Source organism: Asterias amurensis, chromosome 20, assembly GCF_032118995.1.
Source record: "Asterias amurensis chromosome 20, ASM3211899v1".
Taxonomy (NCBI): domain Eukaryota; kingdom Metazoa; phylum Echinodermata; class Asteroidea; order Forcipulatida; family Asteriidae; genus Asterias; species Asterias amurensis.
The window spans coordinates 4710942-4738314 of record NC_092667.1 but is presented as its reverse complement, the minus strand read 5'-3'; the positions used below and the strand labels follow the sequence as shown (position 1 = coordinate 4738314).

General features: G+C 38.8%; 2 protein-coding genes across 4 annotated transcripts; both read left to right on the top strand.

Moving 5' to 3' along the window:
- The first annotated feature begins 151 nt into the window (after positions 1-151).
- Positions 152-20351, top strand: LOC139952184 (uncharacterized). Of its 3 annotated transcripts, none has more exons than XM_071951216.1 (23): positions 152-320; positions 721-751; positions 1723-3226; positions 4855-5031; positions 6433-6480; positions 6879-6987; positions 7328-7459; positions 8083-8152; positions 8786-8906; positions 9422-9516; positions 10235-10340; positions 11267-11385; positions 11900-12008; positions 12718-12938; positions 13364-13424; positions 14493-14578; positions 15178-15334; positions 16123-16185; positions 17076-17202; positions 17903-17983; positions 18313-18425; positions 18846-18938; positions 19666-20351. In XM_071951216.1, the coding sequence occupies exons 1-23, from the start codon at positions 152-154 to the stop codon at positions 19708-19710; spliced, it is 3837 nt and encodes a 1278-aa protein (XP_071807317.1). In that variant the 3' UTR covers positions 19711-20351. The 3 variants fall into 3 exon arrangements, 2 of the variants coding, with proteins under 2 accessions (XP_071807317.1, XP_071807318.1); XM_071951217.1 differs by having other exon boundaries at positions 153-320; positions 1659-3226; XR_011787873.1 differs by lacking the exons at positions 15178-15334; positions 18313-18425; positions 18846-18938; positions 19666-20351.
- A 361-nt stretch (positions 20352-20712) lies between these two features.
- Positions 20713-27069, top strand: LOC139952141 (peroxisomal biogenesis factor 3-like). Its single transcript, XM_071951121.1, has 11 exons — positions 20713-20903; positions 21567-21780; positions 22015-22058; positions 22183-22304; positions 22788-22863; positions 23302-23356; positions 23741-23835; positions 24257-24413; positions 24761-24883; positions 25261-25357; positions 25722-27069. Exons 1-11 carry the CDS (start codon positions 20831-20833, stop codon positions 25812-25814), a joined length of 1149 nt encoding a protein of 382 aa, XP_071807222.1. The 5' UTR covers positions 20713-20830; the 3' UTR covers positions 25815-27069.
- The last annotated feature ends 304 nt before the right edge of the window (positions 27070-27373 follow it).

Sequence of the window (27373 nt, the reverse complement as noted above, 5' to 3'; positions counted from 1 at the left end):
AAGTAAGTGTTTGTGCTAATATTTTGAGTAATTACAAAACGTGTCATTTGCCCTTAAACGGTTTTACTATTGCCATCTGTCTTTGTCACCGCAAGGGCTGTGCACCGTGACGAATAGCTTCAGATCTGCCCACAGCTCGCTAAGTGATTTTATGAGCTCTTTTTACAAACACGATGAGGTTGTACTTTTTAATGACGATGCTACAGGTATTTTTGTTTCTTTTGCGAAAGAAATCTGGAATATAAAAACCAATTTTGATCAAGTTTTGGACCCTTTTATCTTTCTTCAGTTGATACATGATGCTTCGGCTCACGGCGTTGGTAAGTTTGATGATTTCAATTTGTTATTTTATTTATCTCTCACTTTTAAAAACAATTGTTTTTTCTACCATTCACGTTTGTAAAAAAAATCGTGTTAATCGAATCAAAATTACTTTAACCCCCTTAGCCTATCTCGAACCCTGTCAAATATTCACAATCGTTTTTATTCCACCTTTACGTTTGACTCCCATTGTCAATTATAAGTTTACGTTTGTTTCATCGATTTATCGAATGCGGCAAAGCATTCTTTTTATACAGCTTAATTTTTGACCACTTTCGATGTTTGCTTTCTGTTTGAGGTTTTTGACTCGATCAAACCTTTGATGCATAAACGACGGTACAAAAGAACTTGCTATAATCTATTTAGTATTTCTCATTTTGTTTTTTTTATCTTAAACAGGTAGTTCTCTTGGGCACGATCATAATCACATGTAAGTTAAATATGCCATAATGAAGTTTATTTTTCTCTCAGAAAACTAAGTTTATTGTCTGAATATTATCATTACTATTTTGTTCAAGACTATACTGTTTGACAGTGCAGTTGTCAACAAAAATGATACACAGAACTTATCTACGTCTATATTTTGTATTGGTCGTTTTAGTTAAAATGGTACTGTACTACTTCAAAAGGTGAGCTTTCAAGAACTACTTGGAGCTCATGGTTTAAGGAATGAAAAGGTCCAGTGATCAAGGGTAATCATGTTAGAAGCACTTTGAGACGCAGTGTATAAAGCACTGTATAAAAATGTTATTATTACTATTATTTTTATATTTGTTTTATTCAACAACTGCTATTTCTTTTGTTTTGTGATTGGCGTCAAAATGCTAGGTCGCGTAAAGCCCGGTTCGTGATTTCACGCTAAAGCAAAGAGAATTTTATTGCGTCACCATAGTTGACAAACAGCGCCTCTCATTACTTCTGCATAAGTCTTGCAACATCTAATTGGGGTGGGTGAACCCAAGTCGCTTGTCTTTTGTTTTCGCGCAAAGAATGAACCAGGGGTGGATTCAAGTCTTATCATGAGTTAGGACGAGTTACTCGACCCATGCTTGACCTAACTTAGGACTAGACTTAAGTTTCTGTCTATGGTTGTCGTTTCCGTTCGAACCATTTTTACCGAATCAATAACCTCAACCTACCGATACCAAACTTCAGCTAGCAAATCAATTCATACCAGCCCAACTCACTGCCAACCCAAATGCAACTGACCAGTTGACCACTATCAACCCAAATGCAACTGACCCATTAACCACTGCAGTTCAAATGCAACTGACTAGTTGACCACTACCAACCCAAACGCAACTGACCATTTTAACCACTGCCAACCCCAAATGCAGGTACTGGCAACCCAAATGCAGGTACTGCCAACCCAAATGCAACTACTGACAACCAATCTACAAGTGACCAATCAACGACCATGTATCAATCTACAACCACAACTGTTGAACCGTTAACCACTACCCATCCATTTGATCCTCAATCCACAAGTGACCAATCAACAACCACTTATCAATCTACAACCACAACTGTTGAACCGTTAACCACTACCCACCCATTTGATCCTCAATCCACAAGTGACCAATCAACAACCACTTACCAATCTACAACCACAACTGTTGAACCGTTAACCACTACCCACCCATTTGATCCTCAATCCACAAGTGACCAATCAACGACCACGTATCAATATCCAACCACAACTGTTGAACCGTTAACCACTAGAAACCCATTTGATCATCAATCTACAAGTGACCAATCAGCGACCACGTATCAATATCCAACCACAACTGTTGAACCGTTAACCACTAGAAACCCATTTGATCATCAACCTTCAACTGACCAATCAACGACCACGTATCAATATCCAACCACAACTGTTGAACCGTTAACCACTACCAACCCATTTGATCCTCAATCCACAAGTGACCAATCAACGACCACGTATCAATCTACACCCACAACTGTTGAACCGTTAACCACTACCCACCCATTTGATCCTCAATCCACAAGTGACCAATCAACAACCACGTATCAATCTACAACCACAACTGTTGAACCGTTAACCACTACCCACCCATTTGATCATCAATCCACAAGTGACCAATCAACAACCACGTATCAATCTACAACCACAACTGTTGAACCGTTAACCACTACCCACCCATTTGATCATCAATCCACAAGTGACCAATCAACAACCACGTATCAATCTACAACCACAACTGTTGAACCGTTAGCCACTACCCATCCATTTGATCCTCAATCCACAAGTGACCAATCAACAACCACGTATCAATCTACAACCACAACTGTTGAACCGTTAACCACTACCCACCCATTTGATCCTCAATCCACAAGTGACCAATCAACGACCACGTATCAATCTACAACCACAACTGTTGAACCGTTAACCACTACCAACCCATTTGATCATCAATCTACAAGTGACCAATCAACGACGATGTATCAATCTACAACCACAACTGTTGAACCGTTAACCACTACCAACCCATTTGATCATCAATCTACAAGTGACCAATCAACGACGATGTATCAATCTACAACCACAACTGTTGAACCGTTAACCACTACCAACCCATTTGATCTTCAATCCACAAGTGACCAATCAACGACCATGTATCAATATCCAACAACAACTGTTGAACCGTTAACCACTAGAAACCCATTTGATCATCAATCTACAAGTGACCAATCAACGACGATGTATCAACATCCAACCACAACTGTTGAACCGTTAACCACTACCAACCCATTTGATCATCAACCTTCAACTGACCAATCAACTGCCCCTTTGCAACATACGCCCCAAGTCGAGTCAACCACCACTGAATTGCCAACAGCAGCTCCACCGAATTTCTGCGGGGGACAAGTGGATACTTTTGAGGTATGTTGGATTTAGTGTGACGGTGATGTGATTTTTTTGTTAATGAAGCTCTTTGCTCCTTCTCTCATCATTGGACGTGAACATTAGTCTATCTAATGCTTACTTCAATCATGGTCCGAACAACTTCATGGTTTGATTATGTTTAACCCCATCCGAACCACTCGAGTTTGCTCAAGTTTGATCAATATTCGAGACTCTGTCATTTTAATTACTCGAATCTTGGTTCAAATTTCAAAAGGTAACCAAGTTCAATTAACGAAAAGGATGATGCGTAAAAATAATAACAAGCCTCGGTTACCAAGGCTTGTTATTATTTTTATGTGTCATCCTTTTCGTTAATGATGTCATTGAATATTAGGTTCAGAAGTGATAAATAACTGGGATAAAGAAGTGTCTCTCGTTAACGGCTTCTGGTAATAATATTTATAATGATTAATTTTTTTTGAAAGGATGAACGAAATTGTTTCGTAACGTTTGTACTACGCATCAGTGCTCGCTCATACTGATTAATTGCATGCTAAAAAAGTCGTTAGTCTTTGACATGATCATGGTGTTTGAAAGAAAATCACTAAAGCTAATTAGTTTCATCATCATTACGACTAACAAGTCAACTCTGAAAGAGGATATTAATAGTGAACACATTGTTCATTTATTGTTATAAAAAATAATCTCAATAAAATTCCCGGTACCCGCCTTGAGAAGCAGCAATTATTGTTCCCCCATTTCGAACATTACTACTTCTGAACATGACATGCCATATTCAATGACAAAAAATTGACAATATCAACGAAAATGAAGATAAATAAATACGTAAATAGCGTATCAGCAAGAGTTTTGAAAACTAATCATTGTTCAGCAAACTCGAGGGACAGGATGGGGTAAAAACATGACCAGACCTTTCCCAAGCTTTCCCTTTATGAGAGTTAATTTTTATAAAACTGTTTTACTAAAGAAAGGGGGTGTTGTGAAAATCAATAATACGCCAAAAACATTTAGTTATATGGTGATGTTTATAAGTTTTTTCCTCGGCCCCAGTCCTTAACTCCTTTAAATGACTCTAGACTTGCCGACCCCCCCCCCCCCTTCAAGAAAGGGGTAATTGCTCACTGAAAAAAGACTTTAGGCCTGAAAGCAAACAACATGGGAGCAACAAGGGTGTTTCTTCGATGACTTATTGAGTCAAAATAATATGTTCAGATATTATTGTTATTTTATGCATTTATATGTTGGGGTACACCAACACTGGTCTTTGACAATTACTACCAAAGGTGTTGTGCCTTTAAAGACAGTGGACACTATTGGTAATTGTCAAAGACCAGTCTTCTTACTTGGTGTATCTCAACATATGCATAAAATAACAAACCTGTGAAAATTTGAGCTCAATCGGTTGTAGAAGTTGCGAGATAAAACAAAGTTGTGTGCTTTCTGATGCTTGATTTCGAGACCTCAAATTCTAAACTTGAGGTCTCGAAATCAAATTCGTGGAAAATTAGCTGTTTCTCACAATGTTTTATACTATCAACCTTTCCCCCATTACTGGTAATAAAGAAAGGTTTTGTGATGATTATTATTTTGAGTAATTACCATTAGTGTCCACTGCCTTTAAAACTGCACTATATTCCATTCAGGCTGCCCTCGAATGCAGCAGCAGCAGCAGTAACGTTAGGAGGAATGACAGTTTTGATGACGAGGCTCCTGAGAAGCTAACAGCCGACGAGAAGTCCGCCCTGGAAGACTTTATTACGAACATTGCGGATCTGCCCACCGAACAGCTGTCGAAGAACGTGACGGATAGCATCGCTACGGTAAGTCGGGGTGGGGGGCCGGGGGGATGGGTGGCTATAGTTTACTTCAGATACAATCGCGAGAGTAAAAAAGAATGTCAAAATTGAACGGCAGTAGTAATGATTAATGATGATGACTGTTTTTGTAAAGCTGTCATGTTCATGATTTGTGTTCTGTCCACACTTTGAGTCCGAAATCTCTCCGTTCAGAAGTGGCATGTGACACGATCCATTTCTCTGGAGGTAATCTGACCCGGAAAGTTGGGTTTAACTCGGATTCTGTATAATTTTTGACCCTTTGTGTCATGTTTGACTATAAGATTTGGTTCGTACTGATCCAAAATGGGTCAAGCCCTGAGGGGACCAGTCCCGGTCAGGTCTTTTTGATCCAGAAAGTATTCAGATATAGAGCCTACGTGCGGTCCCAACCACAAGAACAAAAAATAAACTGGCCAAAATTTTCAGCTCAAAAGTGCGCCCTCTTGGGCCGATACAACTTTCTCATTTGCATAAAAGTTTGTGTCCGTGACCTTTGACCTGTCACTTCTCCGTTTGGCCAGCTTTTGACGTGACAGATAGATAGGGTAGCAGTTTTCTCTGTACATTCTCACTATTACTATGATTCATAAAATGAAGGGAGCATGGCTCCATGCTCCAAAGTTTCTCTTCTGGGAAGGATGATGTTACAGCCCCACCCAGTGACTTGAGTAAGTATGGGATAATTTATCGCACTTCGCCACCAATTTATCCAACCAATAAGGTTTATCGCGATTCAGAAACGCACTGCATTGTGGGAAGGAATATGGGGCGGTTACTATGCAGTTTGTACGACTCGCGCACGCAACGCCTACACCTTTGTGTGGGTTCAACAGCGCCCTCAGAAATTTGTGACGAGGTCGTAATTTGTTTTTCTTATATGATTTATTTTTGTATTAGTTTATCGATATAATTTTATAATTAATATTGTCAATATTGTGCAATTTATTTAAGCAGAACAAGACCATCTATGATCTATCCTATGATCTAACTCTAAAAAAAGTCAAAATTAAAAAAGCGTCGGGGAGCGCGTGGGTCAAAGGCTCCTCACAGGGGAGCCTTATAGTTTCTAGAAGTAGGTCTATATAGTATTAGTTGCAGTATACTTAAAAGTATACTGCTAATTTACAAAAGATTCTGAAAACCTAAAGTAAAGTAATATATTACACCTTTCTAAGTCTAATATTAATAATGATCATGACAACATAATTCTTACCCAAAATTAGGCCAATAGGCGCACGTTCCTCTCCACTTGCAGTGGTTGCTCCTCTAGTGCAATGGCCTCGTTTTGGTTTAGAATTGTGACGTACTCATGCATAAATATTATTTATTAGAGAGGCGTATAGACAACAAGTAAAATTCCTTTACATTTTTACTTTTTTGCAGGGTGTTCTGTACGCGTTTTCAAAGCTAACGGAACCTGAACAGACTTTGGTAAGTTGACCGGATGGCACTGTTGATTGATTTTTTTTCCTTTGCTTTTGATGTTGACATTTGCTATTGAAAACTTCAATCCTCGAGAAAACTTCAGCCTCCTTTAAGGCATTCCATAGCTTCGGCTTCTTGTGTAATACCTCCACATACTAGTTTTCTTGTAACAACTGCGTTGATTTTCTATAGTGCTTATTTATGTGGAAATAAATGTTTCTGAAATGAAATGAAAAAAGGAGATCTGTGTAATTCCAGGCCTGGTAATATGCCTGTGAATTTTTCACAGGACTCTGGGAAAATTAATGAATAAACGGTGCTTTCCACTTAATGGCATTTGGGTAAAACTAATGTGCATTATTCCTTATGAAAATCTATCAAGTTATTGTTGTTTACGTCAACAGTCAATTCAGAATGAGATGGAAGTAGTGTCTAATACAGAAGACGCGATGAAGGTTTTGGCTGGAACTTTAGAACCTGGCACGTGCACAACGCTCACACAGCAACAAAACAGTAAGTATGATTAGACCAGAACACAAAGGCAGGGCAGATTGATTTGAAAGAAGGGCATGACAGGATTGACAGTGTCAGTGGTCAATGGGGAGTAGAAAAGTGCAAAGTCATTTCTGCTCGAAGTAGAATTAAAAGTGGTAAACACCGATGGAGTGCATTTATGATTTAATTGGGAACAAATATTTTGTCACACTATTGTGCTTGCAATTTTCGCTGACAACTTTTTCAGAACCACATTACCTTGAAAAGAAACCTTTCTAATAATAGGTTTTACTTTCAGCACTGTGTGCTTGTCTTCCAAAACCAATGCTTGTACTTTTAATATTTACTTTGACCAAAGGTGCTGACTTATGCAGCTACCAGACTGTAGACGATCTTAAAGCATTTGAATTTGTCCAGAACGTGGAAACTTCTGCCTCGTCATCCCAGGATAGCCTGGATGCGGATTTCAGTGACCTACTTTCTGATGATGGTAAGTAAAGACGGTGTACTAGTAGACCACTGACTTGCGATAGCCGCCATCAAAGGCAGTGGACACTATTGGTAATTACTCAAAATAACTATTTGCATGAAACCTTTCTTGATTACGAGTAATGGGGAACTGCTGATAGTATAAAACATTGTGAGTAACGGCTCCCTCTGAAGTGACGTGCTTAGAGAAAGAAGCAATTTTCAACGAATTTGATTTTGTGATCTCAGATCTAGAATTTGAGGTCTCGAAATCAAGCATCTGAAAGCACACAACTTCGTGTGACGAGGGTGTTTTTTGTTTCATTTATATCTCGCAACTCCAACAACCAAATTGAGCTCAAATTATCACAGGTTTGTTATTTTATGCATATGTTGAGATACACCAAGTGAAAAGACTGGTCTTTGACAATTACCAATAGTGTCCAGTGTCTTTAAGCCTGGACGATATCATGATATAATGGTATACTAATTAATACTTTATCATTAGAGGATGAATGGACTGTGTGTTGCCGTGGATGCAAAGCTGTTGGGGAAATTGCCCTGACCAGCAATCACCACGTTGTTGGGAAATGTCGGACGCACTGAATGCACTTCATCTTTTTTATTTTTTTATTTACTTGTCAGGGAATTTCATTTTGGTGGTCTTGAGGAAAGAGAATAATCTGAACAGAACAGTTTTTCTGAACGAAACAGAGTAAGTACAACCAAGACCGAAATTGTTTTAAATCCCGCACTCGTAGCAATACAAAACCGAGGCTGAAAGGTTAGACGCGACTCGTTGGAAAATATTGCTTTCAAATTTTCTGCTTAGCAGAATTGAGCTGGTTACCAATTTGGCTGGTTACCTGATTCTGATAAGCATAATTTTGTTATGCTTAGCTATGTGTGCTTAAGAAGCTCAATGAAACTAGGGCTTGCTTTTGGTCTATAACGGGCGTCTTTTTGGGTCACTAGGTGGCAGCAGACCTACCAGGTAAATCCATTGTTGTTGTAAATGTGAGCATAAATGTGAACGACTTGAACAATGGAATAACTCAAACGGAGGCTAGAAGGAGAAATAGTCTGTCCCCTTAATGTGAAAACTGATAACTTGTACATGAAAGCAATTGTTTATAGGGAACCAGACAACAAGATGGTGATTTTATAACAATTAAGACCCATTAAAACTGCATTCAATACTAGAAACCTCAGCTATGCACACTGGCTGTAGAATAGGGCTTGGGTGTTCCGGACAAATCCATTGCCTGCCAAGATTCGGTCCGGCCCTAAAGCTTCACGCTCCAAAACAGTTGTCCCAGTCAGTTTTTTTTTCTTTCTGACTTTGCAGGACTGAAGTTGCTTACAACGAGACGACTCAAGAAGTAAACAGTGCCCTCTTGACCTTCTCGCTCTTTGTTGAAGGCAATAAAACATCGGTGCCTGTTGCCTTCCGCCTTCAGCACATTGTAGTAAATATGAAACATACGTTGAGCATTGTTTGTCTACAACCAAATGCCAGAAATCTTCAGTTTTTTCCCTTAAACCCTGACAAGTTTTCTTAGAATTGTCAGAAATATTTTTTTCTCAGAGAGTAACAAAGCAAAGAGAACAAAGATTCTGTTAGAAGCGCCAGATTTTTTCCTTCTCTCTCTCTCTATTTTTCCTCAATGAAGAGTACAAATTCCTTGGAGGATTTTCCATCCTCCCATCCCCCTCCCCCCAATTTATCTCCTCCCATGAAAGCCCCAATGAATGTAGATGTGCGTGCTGTTGACATACATAGCCCGGAGGATTTATTATTTTTATTCTGTTCTCGCAGTCCTGAATCTAGCTTGTATAAAAAAAAGTCATATATTTTTGACAAAATTTCAAATTTCAATTGTCTTTTCACCCCTCTTTTTTTCCCTTTATTTACCAATACATTTTTTATATTGACAAAAACAAGCTGTCAGTCAAATTGCCCGATTTGTAATTTTCTTGCTAGGATACTGGCACAAAAATACTTCCCATTGATGATACAGCATTTTATGAGGTCATCAGAACACCCATATGCGCATTTTGGAACGAGATTAACGAAACGTAAGTTTAAATTTATGACCGTTGTATCATGTGAACTGTGGCCAATACAACCTCATCTGCTTTTAGCAAATAATGTAGGTAAGCACAACAAAATGTTGCTTACCAGAACTATTATTATCTAGCAATGAAACCAAGGATGGCTCATAAGTGAACTTAAAGCCATTATACACTTTCGGTTAACAGTATTGTCCAAGTCCCACACTTCGTGTATCACAACTTATATATAAAATAACAATCCTGTGGAAATTTAGGCTCAATCGGACATCGGAGTCGGGAGAAAATAACGGGAAAACCCACTCCTGTTTTCGCGCGTTTCGCCCAGTCATGACATGTGTTTATAACAACTCCGTAATTCTCGTTGACGAGAATTTATATTGTTTTACCGTTTTCTCAAAAAGTAAAGCATTTCATGGACTAATATTTCAAGAGAAGTCTTTCACCATTACCTTCTGTAAACCCTGTAAATTATTTGTAAATCTGTGAACTTTTTTTTTTTTTTCTGTACCGAAAGGGTCCAATGGCTTTAATAGTCACTGGAGCTCACAACGCAAGAAAACCTGTAAATGCTTGCTTGTGAACCAAAAACACCAGGGTTAATCCGTACTTTTCCACCATAAGTGTTGTGGGTTCTTTCACGTACACTATGAAATTGCATAACAAAGTCTGCTCTCCTTTAAATGAGAATGTTTTGATTTGCTGTTATATTTTTATTTTTAAGATGGTCAACTAGGGGATGCAAGACGGTATTCTCAACAACACATTTCTCCAAATGCGACTGCAATCATTCAACAAACTTTGGGATTCTTATGGACATTAGTTATAAGGTAAAAGGATAAGAGATGACTCGTTCAAGTGTATCTTTATCACACCATCACCAAGCACTAATAAAAAAAGAAGGTTTAATTCTGTATACCTCTTCTATTTTGTTTGTGAGGGTCATAGATTTGTTAGTAATCCAAAAAATAATGACTATAAAAACTTACTTGGTGAGAAGGACTGCAGCTGTTGATAGTATAAACTATTTTGAGAAAGGATTCCCTTTGTAGTAGTATATGGTTTGGAAAATTTTCCTTCTACTAAAAGTTGGTGTGTTGTTTCCATGAGGATGCTTTGGCAACTATATAATTCAGATTCAGATTCAGAACTAATTAAATTGACAAAAAATTTCCTCCAGGAAAACCCCCCAAAACAAAACAAAAACAAACAAAATCGACAGATGTGGATGAAAATGACACCTGAGCCTGAATCAGAATAGTGCAGTTGAGATTAAAAAGTGAGATATAAGGCACAGCTGTTCACCCGCCTCACTCAGGGAAATTAATGTTTTAAGAAATTATAACAGCATCTTGGATTTTTTGCAGCCATAAATTTATTTGAGAGTATTGTCATCTCCAAACGAACTAACAAACTTTGCCTACGACCGCTCTGCCAAATCATTTTGACATTGGGATTGGGTGTAATTATTTTTCAATCCGAAAACAATGTGAAGTTGTTTTTTTGTGAGCAAAGACCTTTTCGCAAATACCAGTGCGCAAGCGCAGACAGTTGAATGAGGTGCATTGTGGGATAGATATGGATCAAATTTGATCACCAGTTAGACCACAATGCACCTAATTCCAAGCTTTACGCGCGCACCTCAGTATTTGCGACAAGTTCTTTTGTAGTCGGTTATGCTTGGCGAAGAGCGCCCCCACGGATAGTGCTCTAAACATGCTAACCATTACGTTTGTGCTTTCAACATTCACTGTAGGAAACTAAGGTTCTACCAAAAAACACGATTCTAAGACCTATCGACTGGCTTTCTAATATTGGCGTGGGGGTGTCGATATTAGCACTGGTCCTCCAACTCACTATTTACATCTATTTGTGGTAAGCAAGTATTTGTCTCATTTTTAAAGCAGGGTATACTTTTGATATATCAAAGACCAGTATCCTCACTTCATAACAAACCCTTGAAAATTGGTCATCGAAGTTGCAAGAAAATAATGAAGAAGAAAAGAAAGATAGTCAAATGTTAACTTTTCAATTGTATGAGTAATGAAGTAAACACCAATAAAGTCAAGTTCCCATTGGACTTTTTTTGGTTAAAGTACTGCAACTTTTCTAATGACAAAATTAAATCCGATGGGGACACATGGTAAACTGACCTCCCTGTCAACTTACTGCGACCGTGATGTTAAACTAACACGCCAAAAGAGGTCGCGGAAGACTTCCACGCAGCCACGGTAACAAGTCGCTAAAACGTCCATTGGGAACAACTTTGCGTAGTAAACCTACCGCAACGACGCTGCGGCCTTGTAGATTTTCCGCCTGAATTCAAGCCCCGACCATAGGTGATTTTTGCAACAACTGTTACTAATCATTTTATTTTTCTTTCCGTCAGGAGGATGTTGCAGTTTGATCGTATTTTCATTCATACTAACCTAGTTGTAGCTCTCTTGGTGGCTCTGATCTTATTTGTTGGCGGTGTTGATCGTGGAAATGGAAACCCGGTCAGTACTCTAAGAGATGTTAAATTTGCATCGGGGACAAAGAATATTAATTTTTTGTTTTGTTTACCCATACACCGATGTGTGTTAATAGTACTGTATACTCAGTACTTTCCCGAGTCCTGTGAAAAAATATCACAGGCATGTTACTCGGGTGGGATTCGCCCCCACGACCCTTGCAATTCTAGCGCAGTGTCTTACCAACTAGACTACCAAGGTTGCCTGGTAGCTAGAGGCATTTTGAATCCTATGTTTTGGCAGCGGGTACTGCAACGATACGGTCAGTAGTCTGTTCAATTATTCCTGCTGTATACCTTTATCATGACGCTGCCATTTTGTCTTTTTCATCTGTATTCAAATCATTGTGCACCAAACCCATTTCCTTCTCAAGTTCATACGACTTCTTTGCGTAGAGTAGAAGCCAGTGACACAGCAAACTTCTTAGTCTGTTGGGCTGGCAAATGTTAAAAAACGTTGATGCTGGGCAGGCCTGCCTAGAACTAACAAATTCCAACCAGCACTCTGAGCAAAATACACAGTGCTGCCCAGCACAGTTTTCCCCACGATTGCACTTCAGCAATGATGGCCCCATACCCAAACATGAATAATTTTGTTGAACGGCTCGCCCTTGGTGGACTAAATTGGATTAAGAGCCCAAACACTACAGTTGTTCTAGCTACAACACTGTATGTAATTATCTGCTTTCTGATAGGTTGTCTGCAAGATCATCGCCCTGTTTCTGCATTTCTTCTACCTGTCTGTCTTTGGTTGGATGTTGGTAGAGGGGGTGCATCTCTACATGAAGGTGGTCAAAGTCTACGGCAGTGAGAACATTAAGGTGTACCGCTACGTTCTCATCGGCTGGGTCGCTCCGGCCATAATATGCGCCATATCTTTTGGTGCAAACAACGGAGGATACGGATCAAAGACAGTGTAAATAATCAATTATGAACAAATTATTTCCAATCATCTACCATAATATTTAGGAAGTAACTATTATACACATATTGAATGGCAATGAGGTTACTAGTGTACGTCTATTTCCCTGAGGGACTTTGAGTGACCAGAAGAGGAACCTATTTCTCGAGGCCGAAGGCTCTGAAAAGAGCCGGTGTGGTCTTGACGTTTTAAACAGTATACTTTGCTCAACTCCTGAAGACCAGCTCTTTTCAGAGCCAACACTGCCACTTAAGAGACCTATTTTACTGTTTATTTATAGTTTTTTCCTTGTCATTCACACCATGCAAAGCTTCAGACAATACTTACCATCATTATAATTTTTTCAATCCTAGGAGTGTTGCAATGCCAAATATTCATTCATTTTTTTGAATCATAGAACATGTATTTATTTCTTGCAGTTGTTGGCTTGTCGGGTACAGTGCCTTCTTATTTGTAGTACCAGTCATAGTAGTTGTAATGGTAAGTAGAAACAAAACCAGACCATAATTGCTTCATAAAAAGTTGGGAAGGTAGCGCATTCTGCTCTATCAGCCAGGCCCCTAGTGGATGCTACCCATGGCTACATCCTTATAGACTGTGAAGGGGGTAACCCTGTTTCAGCCCCTGAGTAGGTGACAACGTGCCCCTGGTGGCAGTAGCCCTCTCCTAGTGCATTCTGCTCTATCAGCCAGGCTCCTAGTGGATGATCCCCCATGCTTACATCCTTATGGACTGTGAAGGGTGTAACCCTGTTTCAGCCCCTGAGTAGGTGGTAACGTTCCCCTGGTGGCAGTAGCCCTTTCCTAGTGCATTCTGCTCTATCAGTCAGGCTCCTAGTGGATGCTACCTACATCCTTATGGACTGTGAAGGGGGTACCCGTGTTTTAGCCCCGTAGTAGGTGGCTCCTAGTGGATGCTACCCATGCCTACATCCTTATAGACTGTGAAGGGGGTAACCCTGTTTCAGCCCAGTAGGTGGCAATCCCCTAGTGGCAGTTGATTTAAATCGATAGCCCAAATCAGTTAAGTGTAGCGCTCACTTTGAAGTAGCCATCTAGTCTTGTGAGGTTAGGCGATCTCTCATAAAACTTTTCAGAAAAATAATGAATCGTAAATTGGGGTGTGTCGATGGGTCAACACAATTTCGAAAAAAAATATCACGAGTATGTAATCGTTGTAAATATCCCCTAAGCAGCTTCTGACTTGAGACAAACAGAAACAATTTTCCACAAGCATTAATTTTGTTTCGCCCTCAAGACCCCTTCATCAATCCAAGTAATTAAAAAGAATTCCACAATCATATTTTGACCATGTAGTCGTACGGTTCCCGCTCTTTCCAATATGCAGTTCAGTTATGGAACAGTCTTCCAGAGGTTGTTAAACAGGCTGAGACATCAGAACAATTCAAAACCCGGTTAAAAACATATCTATTTGCTTTGTACAATAAATGTTGATTTCCTTTTACAGCGCATAGGGACCTCACGGTGATATGCGCTATATAAGAATGGTTTTATTATATTATTATTATGATTTTGTGATTTCTCGTAGTTCAACATGATTGTTTTTACGATGGTGATCCGGATCACTATGAAATCAGCTCGGTTACATCAAGAGAAAAACTATGACCACATCAAGTGAGTAAAATAATGTCAATGTGTGGTTGGGGGAGGGTGATGTCAAACTTCCCGGATTGTTAGACCGTCCTTTTCTTTAACATCTCAAACACTGACCCGATGCTTAGGCAATCCAAGCTTGAGTTGATCTTAACAAGCTAAATATGCAGCCAAGTACAGGGCCCAATTTCATAAAGCCTGTAAGCACAGAAACTTGCTAAGCAAAGATAAAATGTTGCTGAGCAGAAACTGTTTACCAGCCAAACGTCCACAAGGTTTACATTGTTGTGACTGGTGCTCCACCTATTTTCTGCTTAACAGCTTTATGAAATTGGGCACTGATCTTTACCAAGTTAAAATTTGCTAACTAGATAAAAAGTATTGCTTGGCGAATTTGGATTAATAAAATGTCAATCAAAGTACATTTCATTTTGACTGTATGCGTGCTATCTAGTTCTAATGTTGGTGGTCGCCCTAAATATTAAAAAATTAACCCAGTCAGTTGACCTTATATTCAGTTTTTCTGAGAATGTTTTGCTTCAGTTGCGAGTATGACATAGGTCCCATGTTTGGTGAGATGTTACGTTTTACTGATTTTCTGTCCTTCATCTTGTCGTAAGATCCGGCGTGAAGGGGGCCCTCGTTCTCATGCCCATCATGGGAATGACGTGGCTCTTTGGACTGCTAATGTTCGAGGTTTTCAAGTATCTCTTCGTCATCTTCAATTCTTTCCAGGGACTCTTCATCTTTCTGATCTATTGCGTATTCAACTCAGAGGTCAGTGAACTTTCAATCCTTCAAAGAGTTACTTGCAGGGCCCAATTTGCATCAAGCTGTTTAGCAGAGTAGCAAAATACTGCTTAACAAAAATTGAGTGGAGCACCAGTCACAACAGTGTAAACTTGATGGAATGTTGGCTGGTAATCTGTTTTTGTTAAGCAAGATTTTCCCATGCTTAGCTGGTTTGTTTGTGCTTGAAGAAGCTATTTATCTCGGAGCTTATCACAAAAATGACAGGTTTGTGAGAAATACTGATGTCCAAAACTCACCGCCTGAAAATGTGAGCAGCCATGAAATGTTTACTCGGTGAGATAAACAGTTTCCTACAGATAAGATTATAGAGCTCTGAAAACTGTCCGCCCGGGAAACGGGCCTTGGCATTGAACTTCGCTCTTCAAGGGGCACAGTAATTTTGCATTGGAACTTTGCAAAGGGAACCACAGCAAAAGCACAGGGCACCATGGCAATCGCTGTGGGTGCCTTGTGTTTTTTTCGAGGCCTGCCGCTCTCACACCTAGGACTCTATATCTCTGAACAGAGAAGGAGTCCTTTGTCGGGTTATTTATTACTGTTTTGTTGGAGGGAGACTGTCAGAAAAGTGGTGGGGGAAGTTGTCATTAAAAAACAATATTTCTCCTCTGAACTTGTTATCAAAATGTTTTAGTGAGCGTTCCCGTTTGACCATTCCCTTTTAACTGAAGAAGTAATCAATATAAAGAAACAGGCCTTTGTACTTATTAGCTTGTTACAAAGAATTGTTACTTTTCTCCGCCCATCTTTATTAGGTCAGAGCAGCTTTTGTGCGTAAACGAAACAAGCGTCGGCAGGAGATGGCACTTAACTCCAGGGTAACGAGATTGTTCTAGTTTAATAAATTTAGTTTTACCCTTGCACCGATGTGTGTTTGTATACTGCTTTGTATACTCAATACTTTCGAACCCACCACCAGTGCAATTCTAGAGCAGTGTCTTACCAACTAGACCACTGAGATTGCCCGGTAGCTTAAGGCAGTTTGAATTCTATGTTTTAGCAGCAGGTACTGCAACAATTTAATGGATGTTAAATTTGCATGTTAAATGTTTTTGGATTAGAGAGTTTACTCATTAGCTTAGCGGAAAGTTTGACACTTCGAGAGACAGTATAAAGTGCCTCTTGGCACATTGTCGGCCAGGTTTGTTGGTCAAAGGTTGTCATTCCTAACAACATTTTATAATACAAGCAGCTCGCAAGTGCTCTGTAAGTGAGTTTTCATGTGCATTAATGTTTAAAGTCTTCACCAAAGGTTTACCCTCCCTTAAATGATGATGTATGCACGATTTGTTCACATTTTTGAAACACAACTTTATCAATGTTATTAACGTTGATTTTAGAAGTTGATTTTAAGATCTTTCTAGATGGCAGTTAAAGTTTCCTTCTGGTGAGGTTTTGCTGTAGCACCTTGTGTAAATCTTTTTTGAGTAGTGGTGGTTTCTCAGAAGAACCTGTGGTTGACAACTCAACTTCTCGATCAGTATGCTCTGATCGTCTTGAGGGGGATGAACGTTGAATCGTCAATAAAACCTCACCTGATTGTACTCCCATTATACAATTTTTTTATTATTATTTTTCGGAAATTCTCAAGTTTATTTTTTTCAATCAAAATGAGTAGACATTTTTATAGAATTACTCCTCTAGAAATGCAATGTTGACAGCATTCATCTTTTTAAACTCTTTCTCTAATTTCTCTTTTCTTACACAGAGTTTGCCCATGCAGTCAGTGCAAATTTCAAAGGTGACAGAAACTGAGTTTTTACCTGATCCTAGCATACAAATTGAAGAGGATGGACCCGCCGACCAGCAAGAATCTGAAAACATTCATAAAGAAGGTGTGAGAATATCATATAATAATTATAATTGCTTCCACCCCATGTTATAATAATATTGATATCATATTTAATTGGGCCTGAATTCACAAGTACATGTACCGACATAACAGAAGAGCTAAAGAAAGTTATATATTTAACTGTCGCTAAAAAGCGAATGTCTCCCCCAAAAATACTCTAGATATTGTCACGTTAGTGCAAAAAAGTTGTATCTTGATTTTGCAAAAAAATGCTTTATTTTACATGAAAATGCTCTATTTAAAAAGCTTGTCACATGATGTTACCTTATAAAGGTGCAGTTTTCAAGAATCCGTCGGTCAAAGTGGAACAGCTCTGAGTACCCAACCCAATCAACGGCCGAACATTTCCCATGTCATTCATGAAATGCACTTAGCTTGTAAAAGAAATTGCGAACGTGTTCCGTCGACCAAGGGCGTTTAATTTACTGCAAGGACGGTTTTGCACGGGGCGGACACAACTGCATATGCAAATGTGTCTGGGCGGACACAATTGCATTATGCAGTAGCGTCTGGGCGGACACGATTGCATGTGCAAAACCTGTCCGGCAGACATACATATGCAATAATTGCAGTATTGCATGGAGGACATTGCATGCGAGAACCATTTCTCAGCAACCGGCTACCTTCATCCTCCCAATGAATCAATAGTTGTTTCCTAATGACTGTTGTTTTCTATTTTTTAGATATCGTCGTATCCAGCAGGACAAGCCCTCCATCCTGCAGTAGCTCAATGGAACTCCCTGGTACTCCGTCATCCCCACCAGGTAAGGGACTTTCTAGTATTTAGCAGTTGTCTTTGGCTGGTAACAAAACTTTGGAATGATGTTGATGGCTCATTCTTCTTGATTGTTGTCACTGTTTTTATAAATTTTAAAAATCAAATGCTCTTTAAATGACAGTGTCTGGCTCCTTCGTCTGTATTACACATTAATTTTATTGATGTTTCCTTTCCTCATTTGAATGTGTGCATATGTATATTTTTACAGTGTATTCATCTTGTTTTTTAAAAATCTTTTGTTGTTCATTGCATTCTTCGAACAAAATTCTATTGGAATTTGCACTATATAAATTATTATTATTATTATTATTACAGTGTCGGTGGAACCTGTCGCTACTCCCGAACCCATCGAATCAAATGAACCTGTCGCTACTCTCGAACCCATCGAATCAAATGAACCTGTCACTACTCCCGAACCAATCGAACAGGTAAAACCTCTAGAGAATAACAGTTAGTCTTTCATGTGACTTGTTAAGTCATTAATTACTTTACAATAGTGTGCAATGATTGTGTACAACTGTGCTGAAATAAACCACAACGGAAACTGACTGAGTAAATTTATAAATAGTTTGTGTTTGATCAAAGACAAATTGACTGGAGCAGGACTTGAACCAATGACCTCTGGATGAATGCACCACGCTCTACCAACTGGGCTATCCAGCCCTATATTGGCGAGCTCCCTAATGGTCAATTATCTTTGTTCGAACCCAAACAAACTACCGTGACAGAAGAGAGAATGAGTGAGTTCACAAGGCATAGTGATGTATTTTGATGAATTTGTTGTTGAAGTGTATCTCTTTGACACAACTTGTAATTTTGTGAATTTTGGTTGTGTTTGTTTTTAATAGGAATGCCTGAAAACACCTCCAGTCAGTCCAGTAGAGGCGTTAGTGCTAGCTCCATGTCCTGCCCTCAAACCACACAAAAAAAACATTAACAAGGTACAACAGAAATTTATTGTTACAAACTGTCGGGAAATAGATGTATAATTATGTGAAGGGAAACAACTCAAATAAGAGGTGTTGATAATTTGTTTTCTCAGAGATTTGATTTATTTCATGACACATCCAACAGCACTCAACTTGAGTTCTTTTGTTGTTATAACAAGACTTATACTTGGGTGCCTTTTCATCAAGAAGTGTTGTTTCATTGATAGCAATGGTCAAGGTCTGCACTTATCTATTGTTACATCAAATGAGTTGCTTACTGAAATGGCGTCCAGGGCACCTTACCCGTTTCAGCCAGAATCCCCCTCGGTTCTCTTATTTTGTTAGCACCAGTAACAGGATGAATAGGAGACACGAAGAAGTGTTCAGCTTTAGTTGTGGGAAGAAAACCCTATAAGGGGAAAACCCATGCAATCTGTGGTGAGCTGGCGGTCTCAACCAATAACTGTTTCGGTTGAACTTGCCATCGGTTAACGACTGGCCAGTAACTGAAACAGTTATGGGTTATGACCGACAAATTGCACCCCAGGTAGGGACTAAAACCAAATCCACATGCTAGGCCCTGGTCTGTGCTGGGATTTGAACCAGGGTCCACAGAGGTTAATGACAACAAAAAAAACTACTGAGCCAACCTTATCCCTGAGTTTGTCTTGTTTTGTTCCCCCAAAAATGTGAACAATTGAGACATGTCTTTTAATCTGTGTTATTTTTTTTTCTGCAGAGACCTTTGCCGAAAAATAAAGTTGAGCCATGGAAATACTGGTGAGGAATCACGTCACCCACACAAGAGCCCGACTACCTAAAATATTTGTTTTATTATGGCAGGGGTTGCTCAGTTTCATGACAAAATCTGAATGAAAATAAAGGTTATATGATTGCCAATCCTCCAGAAAAAGTTGTTCACCTTACTTGTTATATATATACAGAGTTTAGCAATAGACCCCCTCTAAAGTGTTTCTTAACAGTTTAAAAAAATTAAATCTTCAAATTATGTTAAATACTTTCAGTATTAAAGACACTGGACACTATAGGTAATCGTCAAAGACCAGTCTTCTAACTTGGTGTATCTTAACATATGCATAAAATAATAAACCTGTGAAAATTTGAGCTTGATTGGTCGTCGAAGTTGCGAGATAATAATGAAAGAAAAAACGCCCTTGTCACATGAAGTTGTGGTCTTTCAGATGCTTGATTTCGGGACCTCAAATTCTAAATCCGAGGTCTCGAAATCAAATTTATGGAAAATTACTTCTTCTGTTTCTCGGAATGTTTTATACTATCAACCTCTCCCCATTACTCATTACCAAGTGAGGTTTTATGCTAATAATTATTTTGAGTAAATTACGTGTCTATACTGCCTTTAAAAGTATTTATATCTTGTATAAACTATTATGAAATAAAAATAAATGAAAATGGAAAACAAAATGTTATTCTTTTTAGTCGTTTACCCCATGGTTCTACCCTGTAAATGCTAAGTTTATCCCGCCCCCCCCCCCCCATTAGTTAAACTTTTATAGAGTCAATAGATGGCGCTGTTTAATAACGTTAAAAATGTATATATAATAGATGTTAAATGTATATATCATAAAAGAGGGCGCCCTGTTATGAGACCGTAAATCAAAATAAGTCAATAGATGGCGCTGTATAATAATGTTAAAAATAAAATATGTCGTCGAAGAGGGCGTCCTTTCATGAGACCGTTAATAAATAAATATCAATAGAGGGCGCTGATAAATAATTATTCATGAATATTAAATTGTTCAAGAGGGCGTCCTTTCATGAGACCATTAAAATAAAAAGTTGTGCTCGAAGCTCATGCATTAACTCCATCCCTATGATCATTTTACACCATTTTACTGAAAGTTGCCCCTGAAAAACTCAATGATATGTTAGAATCACTTAAGAACTTTGTGAGACGGCATAAGAAAAAATTCGTCGTACTTGGCGTCGTTACTGGAGGTAAGTTTTTCGACGACCTTCTACTTCAAAGTTCAATTCATTGTTTTTGTTAATCAGCATGTATGTGTAGAACTAGAAAACCTCCCTTAACCAGTTGCGCTATTATTACGTCTACTTTGTGGTACTGTTGTTAGATTTAGAAACATATCTTTGTTTGAGGTTGTAGTATTAATTACGCTCGTGTGTGATAGCATATGAACTACATAGCTCTATATTAAAGCATCTGCGTTACTGTTACTTTCCTTAACTGAGAAACACAAATAATGGAATTGTGCTGGTGGGTGGCTCTACACACACCACATGACTGATCACTGAGCCATGCCCATGCAAATGCATGTTTCTTCCTCAATCCATGGTTTCATCATTGACATCAGCAATGGAAGTCACCTCAAATATTCCGTAGCAGTGCAATCAATTCAGGTCGGTCTGACTGAGTGCGGCTTTAGTTCTCAATTGATTGTCTCCATGCCTCCTGGTCATTGCATTGGTGCCCTTGATCCCTTGAAATGTTCCAGTAGAAAATCCAGTAGAAAAATAAGATTTCCTCAGTCAGCAGGGTGCCCTTGACTTTACCAAGGAGAAAATGCCTTGGTGCCCTTGCCCTTTAAAAAACGAAGCAAACAGGCCTAAGTTCTAATTCTTATTATCTTTGATAATGTGCAGGTGCCGTGTTGCTCTGGAAGTACGGAGAATGGAAACTACAGCAATGGCAAGACAAGGAGACGGATGAGTGCCTAGTCATGGCACGGAGGCAGCATCACTTTGACAGTAATCAAAGAACGTGTAACATGACGGTACTTTCCATGCTACCCAAGACTAAGGAAGCCCTGAGCCTCCTGCTGGATTCTGATGGGATCATCCAGATGCTGAAAGCAAAGTCAGTTTCATTCTAAACATCATTATTTCCACATACAGTACCTCATAAATTTGAATTCCAAGTCCCAAACCTTTTGTGTCATCAACCCAGAGAAGGTGATTTTGTGCTTTTCTGTAGAAGTAGTGAGTTAGTGATTTACATTAATGGGTCACCCTAGATAAATGGAGGTTCAGAAGTAGAATTTGTTTTATTAATTGAAAACACTATACATTTGTTTTTTTGTTTTTTCTTCAGGCCGGAGAACAAAGTGGATTTATGGAATGATCTTAAGATAATCAGTAAGTAACATTTCAGTTCAGTGTGACTGTGACCTTAATAACCAGTTCGTTTAAGTTTTACTGAAATTTGTCCCGAACCACCGCCAAATTGCCAATTCTATTTATTACCTCATTGTGTGTTCAGGTTTCTCCCGGACGATAGCTTCAGTTTACAGTACAGCGATGTTGGTTGTCTTCTTAAGAGTACAGCTCAATATTATTGGAGGCTACATGTACCTTGATACCTTGTTGGGCAAGAACGAAATGGTAAGAGACAGCCCAAGGACGTATACAATGCCCCTTGTCAATGCCTTCATGCGCCTAGTCATTGCCTTCATGCCCCTGGCCAATGACTCCATGACCCTGGTCATCGTCCCCATGCCCCTGGTCATTGCCTCTTTGCCCCTGGTCATTGCCTCTATGCCCCTTGTCATTGCCTCTATGCCCCTGGTCATTGCCTCTATGCCCCTTGGTCATTGCCTCTGGCCCCTGGCCATTAGTAAATAACCACCTAATAAATACATTTAAATATTATTGTAATTTAATGAACAACCCAGTTAATTTGAAACACATTTAATCCTACTTCTCATCTGCATTTAGTTTGCAGAAATTTGTCTACCTTTGCATATTCCATGATAAAAGTGGTGTGATGTTATGTCCTTGAAGAAACACCAATCACACAATCTATATTTCATGCTCCTCGTCTATGTATGACTTCCTCAGATTTGTGTTTTATTTTCATATTTTCAGAGTGAGGAGAGAATATTAGCTACTCCTGATGTGCAGAAGAGATATCTGGCAAACGTCCAGTACCTACTCACTGACGGTAGGTTGGAAAGAATTTTTGTTCTTGCATTGTGAAAACTTGAAATGACCAACTGACTACACCTAATCGTCTGAGTTTAGTCAACGATCAGCTTGAAACACTGAATGTCCGTGGTATTAGGGACTCACTAGAAATTATACGAACAGAGCCAAATTTCATGGAGATGCAAAAGCAGAAACATGTACATTGCTGAACAATTTACTGCTAAGCAGATATGAGCAGGATACCAGTCACAAACATAGTACATAGGAGAAACACTGGAAGCTTTATTCTGGTAAGCATAATTCTGTTATGCTTAGCATTTTTTTGTGTGTAAGCAGCTCTAAAAAAAAAAATGGGCCCAGGTGTTATCCCTGCAACTGGACACAGATGAGTATGCCACTGTTCAGCTTAGTCACTATAATGACATAACTTTTGTTAACCATTTTGTTTTCGCAGGAATGTCTTGCATGGTATCCGCTGTCCGTGAAGCAGTAGAAAATGTGCTTGGAAGGTAAGTCAACTCCAATGAGAAGGAAAAGCTTATTTTTATTGACAGCTACATGTAAAAGGTTGCTGATGTTTGCCAAAGATTCAAAGATAAAACTAAAAGTATACTTTCACTGTAGCTTAAGCAATCTGAGGAAAGCTGCTTTCCTTCTTTTCAAAGCGAGTTTATTTTATAACGACCCTTAAAGAGGTTCTGCCTTGTAATCGGTTTAGAGTGCATCACATGATGTGTTTTATTTTTACTAGAAAGTTGTGCTACGCACTACATGCGTAGCATCCAATGTACTATGCAGGCCTGGAGGTTCATCTCTGAGAGAAAACGACAATTTTTCATTTGCCAAAGTTTCTTGTATTTTAATTCATAGCTGATTTGTGTTGTGTTTGATAGCATGCCATTACAGAAGACACTTGGTCTGAGAGACATTGAGAGGTTATTCAGCAGTGTGAGATGTCAGGTTGAAGCAGCTAAGCTGGGAGAACAAGGTAGGAGAAAAACAGACATTCTCAAGTTAAACTCCAGGGTTCATAACTGAGGCTAGATAACCCGGGAGGCCAGTTTTATTGATCCACTCACAGGCACGGAATTTTATCTTTGAGAGGGCCGGGTCATTTTCATTTTCCAAAGGGCACTTCCATTGGAAAATCCTCAAGTCTGTGGGAAACTTTTAAAAAAGCACCAAGGCCAGGACATGGGGCAACAGAAGCCATGTTTGCAACAGCTACCGGTACTTATATTTTCCCATGGAACAAATAATGAATGTTTTACATTCGTGCAATAGAAAGAAAGATACATATTTGTTGAAAGATAGAATTTTCCATTCAACCAGTTTCCCCTCTTTGAAAAATGGAACAGTCCATCTTTCGTTAATGTTCATTATTTATACACTGATGCTCATTGTGGCAGGTTCTGGTATGGAGTGTACCATTCATCCATTGGTGAGATACATGGTACCAGTGGAAGAAGATGAGGACCAGGGTGAAGATACAGCGTGTCAGATTTCTTCAGATCAACTCACAGTCAACGGTAAACTGATGCTTGAAACAAGAGACATGCTGGAGAGGTAGGTAGTGATGTAACAAAAAGAAAAACAATTGTTCAAACCCAGACTAACAAGAGGGGAAAAACAGACTATCAATAACAACAAAATAGGTAACGAGCAAGCCTCGCTATCATAGGCAGCGAGCCTTATTGATTTCTCATCACTAACCCCTGGAAGTTATGTGAAGTATTGTTTTCCCCTTGATTATTTTGATCAGTCTTCTTTGTACTTCAGGAAAAAACATGCGTCCCATTACCGTTAGTCCTTATTCTACACTGCCTTTACAGCAGAGGTAATGAATATTTTTTTATGTTTTGGTTTTACACTTGTTTTATTATTACACTTTCATTCTATTTTGATCCATGCAGTTCCGACTTCCACAGTGTTCTCAATACTTGCTTGGACATTGGCTTTAGCCGAGTGCTCGACAACATGGCTGACTTTTTCAGACCTTCGTCTGACTTTTCAGCAGAAACAGCACCAACAACAGGGTAATAATTTTGACCCTGTAGGGATTTGTGTGATTCTCATTCAACACAATTATTTTCTTTCTTGTTACAAGCACAATCGAGTAGTTTTCATAATGGTGTGTCATGGCCAAGTGGTTAAGAGCACCAGACTGACACAAGCTCTAGTGTTTCTGATCAGCAGAATGTGGGTTCAAGTCCTGGTCTTGACACTTGTGTTTGTAAGCAAACCACTTAACCATAATTGCTGAAAGTCCTGGGTGCAATGCATGTTAAATACCACAGTTGACCCAAACCCACACTCCAGCAACACCAGAGCTTGAGCCCAGTCCACAGACCTAATTTGTTCAAATTTTATGTTAAATTTGGTTTATTTGATGAATTTTTTCTTTCTTTTCCAGCTTGATTGATGCTCATCTTCCACTAGCAAAAATAATTCCAGTCATCAATGGTCAGATCAATGCACTGTGTGGAGAGACGCCCAATCCTTACATACAGGTAATAGTCTACTACTTAAATATTATGTGTTCTAAATTCAATGGGTCTGTAAAATGGTTATGAAGTCAACAATCTTAGAATCACACGAAGGCCATGTCCTCTCTTGCACTGATCTAGGCCTTGGTAACCCTTTGAATGTTTCAAATAGTCTGTTATGCAACTGTTAAAGTTTTTCCAATGGAAGTGCCCCTTGCAAAGCAAAATGACAATAGCCTTGCCCCCTCACCCTCAAGTTCGATTTTCAGGGCTGGGTCAACAGTACACATTTCAAACAACCTTGAGAATCTACACACACCATTGAAAACTAATTCATTTTTGTTCCTTGATTAAAAATTCTAACCTCGGATATTTTGGTTTTCTGCAGGAGCTCCTACTCATGAAGTGCGTGAAAGACTTCGCAGCAAATGTCTACGAGGCCTTCAGCCAGCTCCCGCCTGACCCTACCCATGACCCATGAACACCATTACCAACCACCGGACCCAACAACGCAAATAAAGCATCACTCGGACTTGTTTCATTGGAAATTTTGTACACCTCAATCGAGCTGTCTTTGTAAAGGTGACTCAGAGATTTTCTTCATTTGGTTGTCAAGGCTTTTATGGGTTTTTTTTCTTGGTGGTATTTTCCGGTTCTTTCTCTGCCTGTTACCCTGGTGTTCTGTTTGTTATTGTGATGTCAATCCATACTGTAAGCCAGGCTCACTCCGCACAAACTGGTACGTCGTTCTGGGTACGGCGCACATTCCTAAGAGAACAATAGATTTACCTGGAAGTCTGCTGCAACCTAGTGTCCCAAATATTTTCAAATTTATTTTGGAGAAATTATAAAGAGAATAGGTATTGTTTTATAAGAATTAAGAGAGCCCAATGCTAGCAAAACTCAGATTTTTTATTTTATTGTCCATAAAAGAATCACAAACAGAAGTAGTTTTAAAAATCTTTGTATGGTTGATTTGATAATTTAAAAAGTGTTTTATAATACTGAAGGTTTTTTTTAAGTTCCCTTACAACTCTTGATTGTTTTTTCATCACATATTAACCTTTGACCTATGGTGGGTCAAACCAAATTAAGAAATCATGACATCATGTATATTTGGCTCAGAGAGTTGGGATTGTCAACCATAAACAGGTTTAATTAATTCACATTTTAGTAATGATTATTTTTATTTTTCGATTTGTGCTTGTGTATTCTTAAAAAATAAATTATCAATGCAAGAAATTCTGAAATGCAAGCACAAAAAAAATAATGGAAAGAATCACAGTCAAATTTTTTGTTACTATTTAAAGTTTGCTTACAATTGATTTCTTTACTTTAAATGGTTTAATTTCGGTAGGGAATAAATTGTAAATTCGTTTGTAAATACTAATAAAACTTTTTTTATCGAATGTCATAATATATTTATAGAGTGAGATTGGTCCTTTGTTATAACGTTTGTTTTTGTGATGAATTTTTTAATTTCTGTGATTTTTTATTTTTTATTTCTATTTGTTGATGATTTCACTTGGGTTTCTATTGGTATGATGAGCATACATTTTTATATTAATTAAGTGCTTATTTACTCAACGCGTACTTGGTTGAATTTACTTCAGACAGTAACAACACCACCTGACCTGACCTAACAGTCATTTATGTCGTAATATAGAAATATTGACTGCTATGAGAGGCACATTCAAATTATAGGCCCAAGATGATGTCAAAACCATGGATTTGCCCGAAGCGAAGCTGAGGGCATAGCCATGGTTTTGACTTCACCGAGGGCCTATAATTTGAACTGTTTCCCGACTAAGCAGTCAATATTTATTTTATATACTTAAAAAGATATTTATTCTTCTAATCAACAACACTCGGACTATACGGTGAAAGGACATCTGAGAAGAAAGGTCGAACAGAACGCTAGTCGTACATTATACATATTATAGTTGCATTATTTTCAGAGCGAGCATAGTAAATTGACTGCCCCGAGCATAGTCACTATGACGTCATCTTGGTAGAAAAAGGGGGCATAGCTATTTCCAT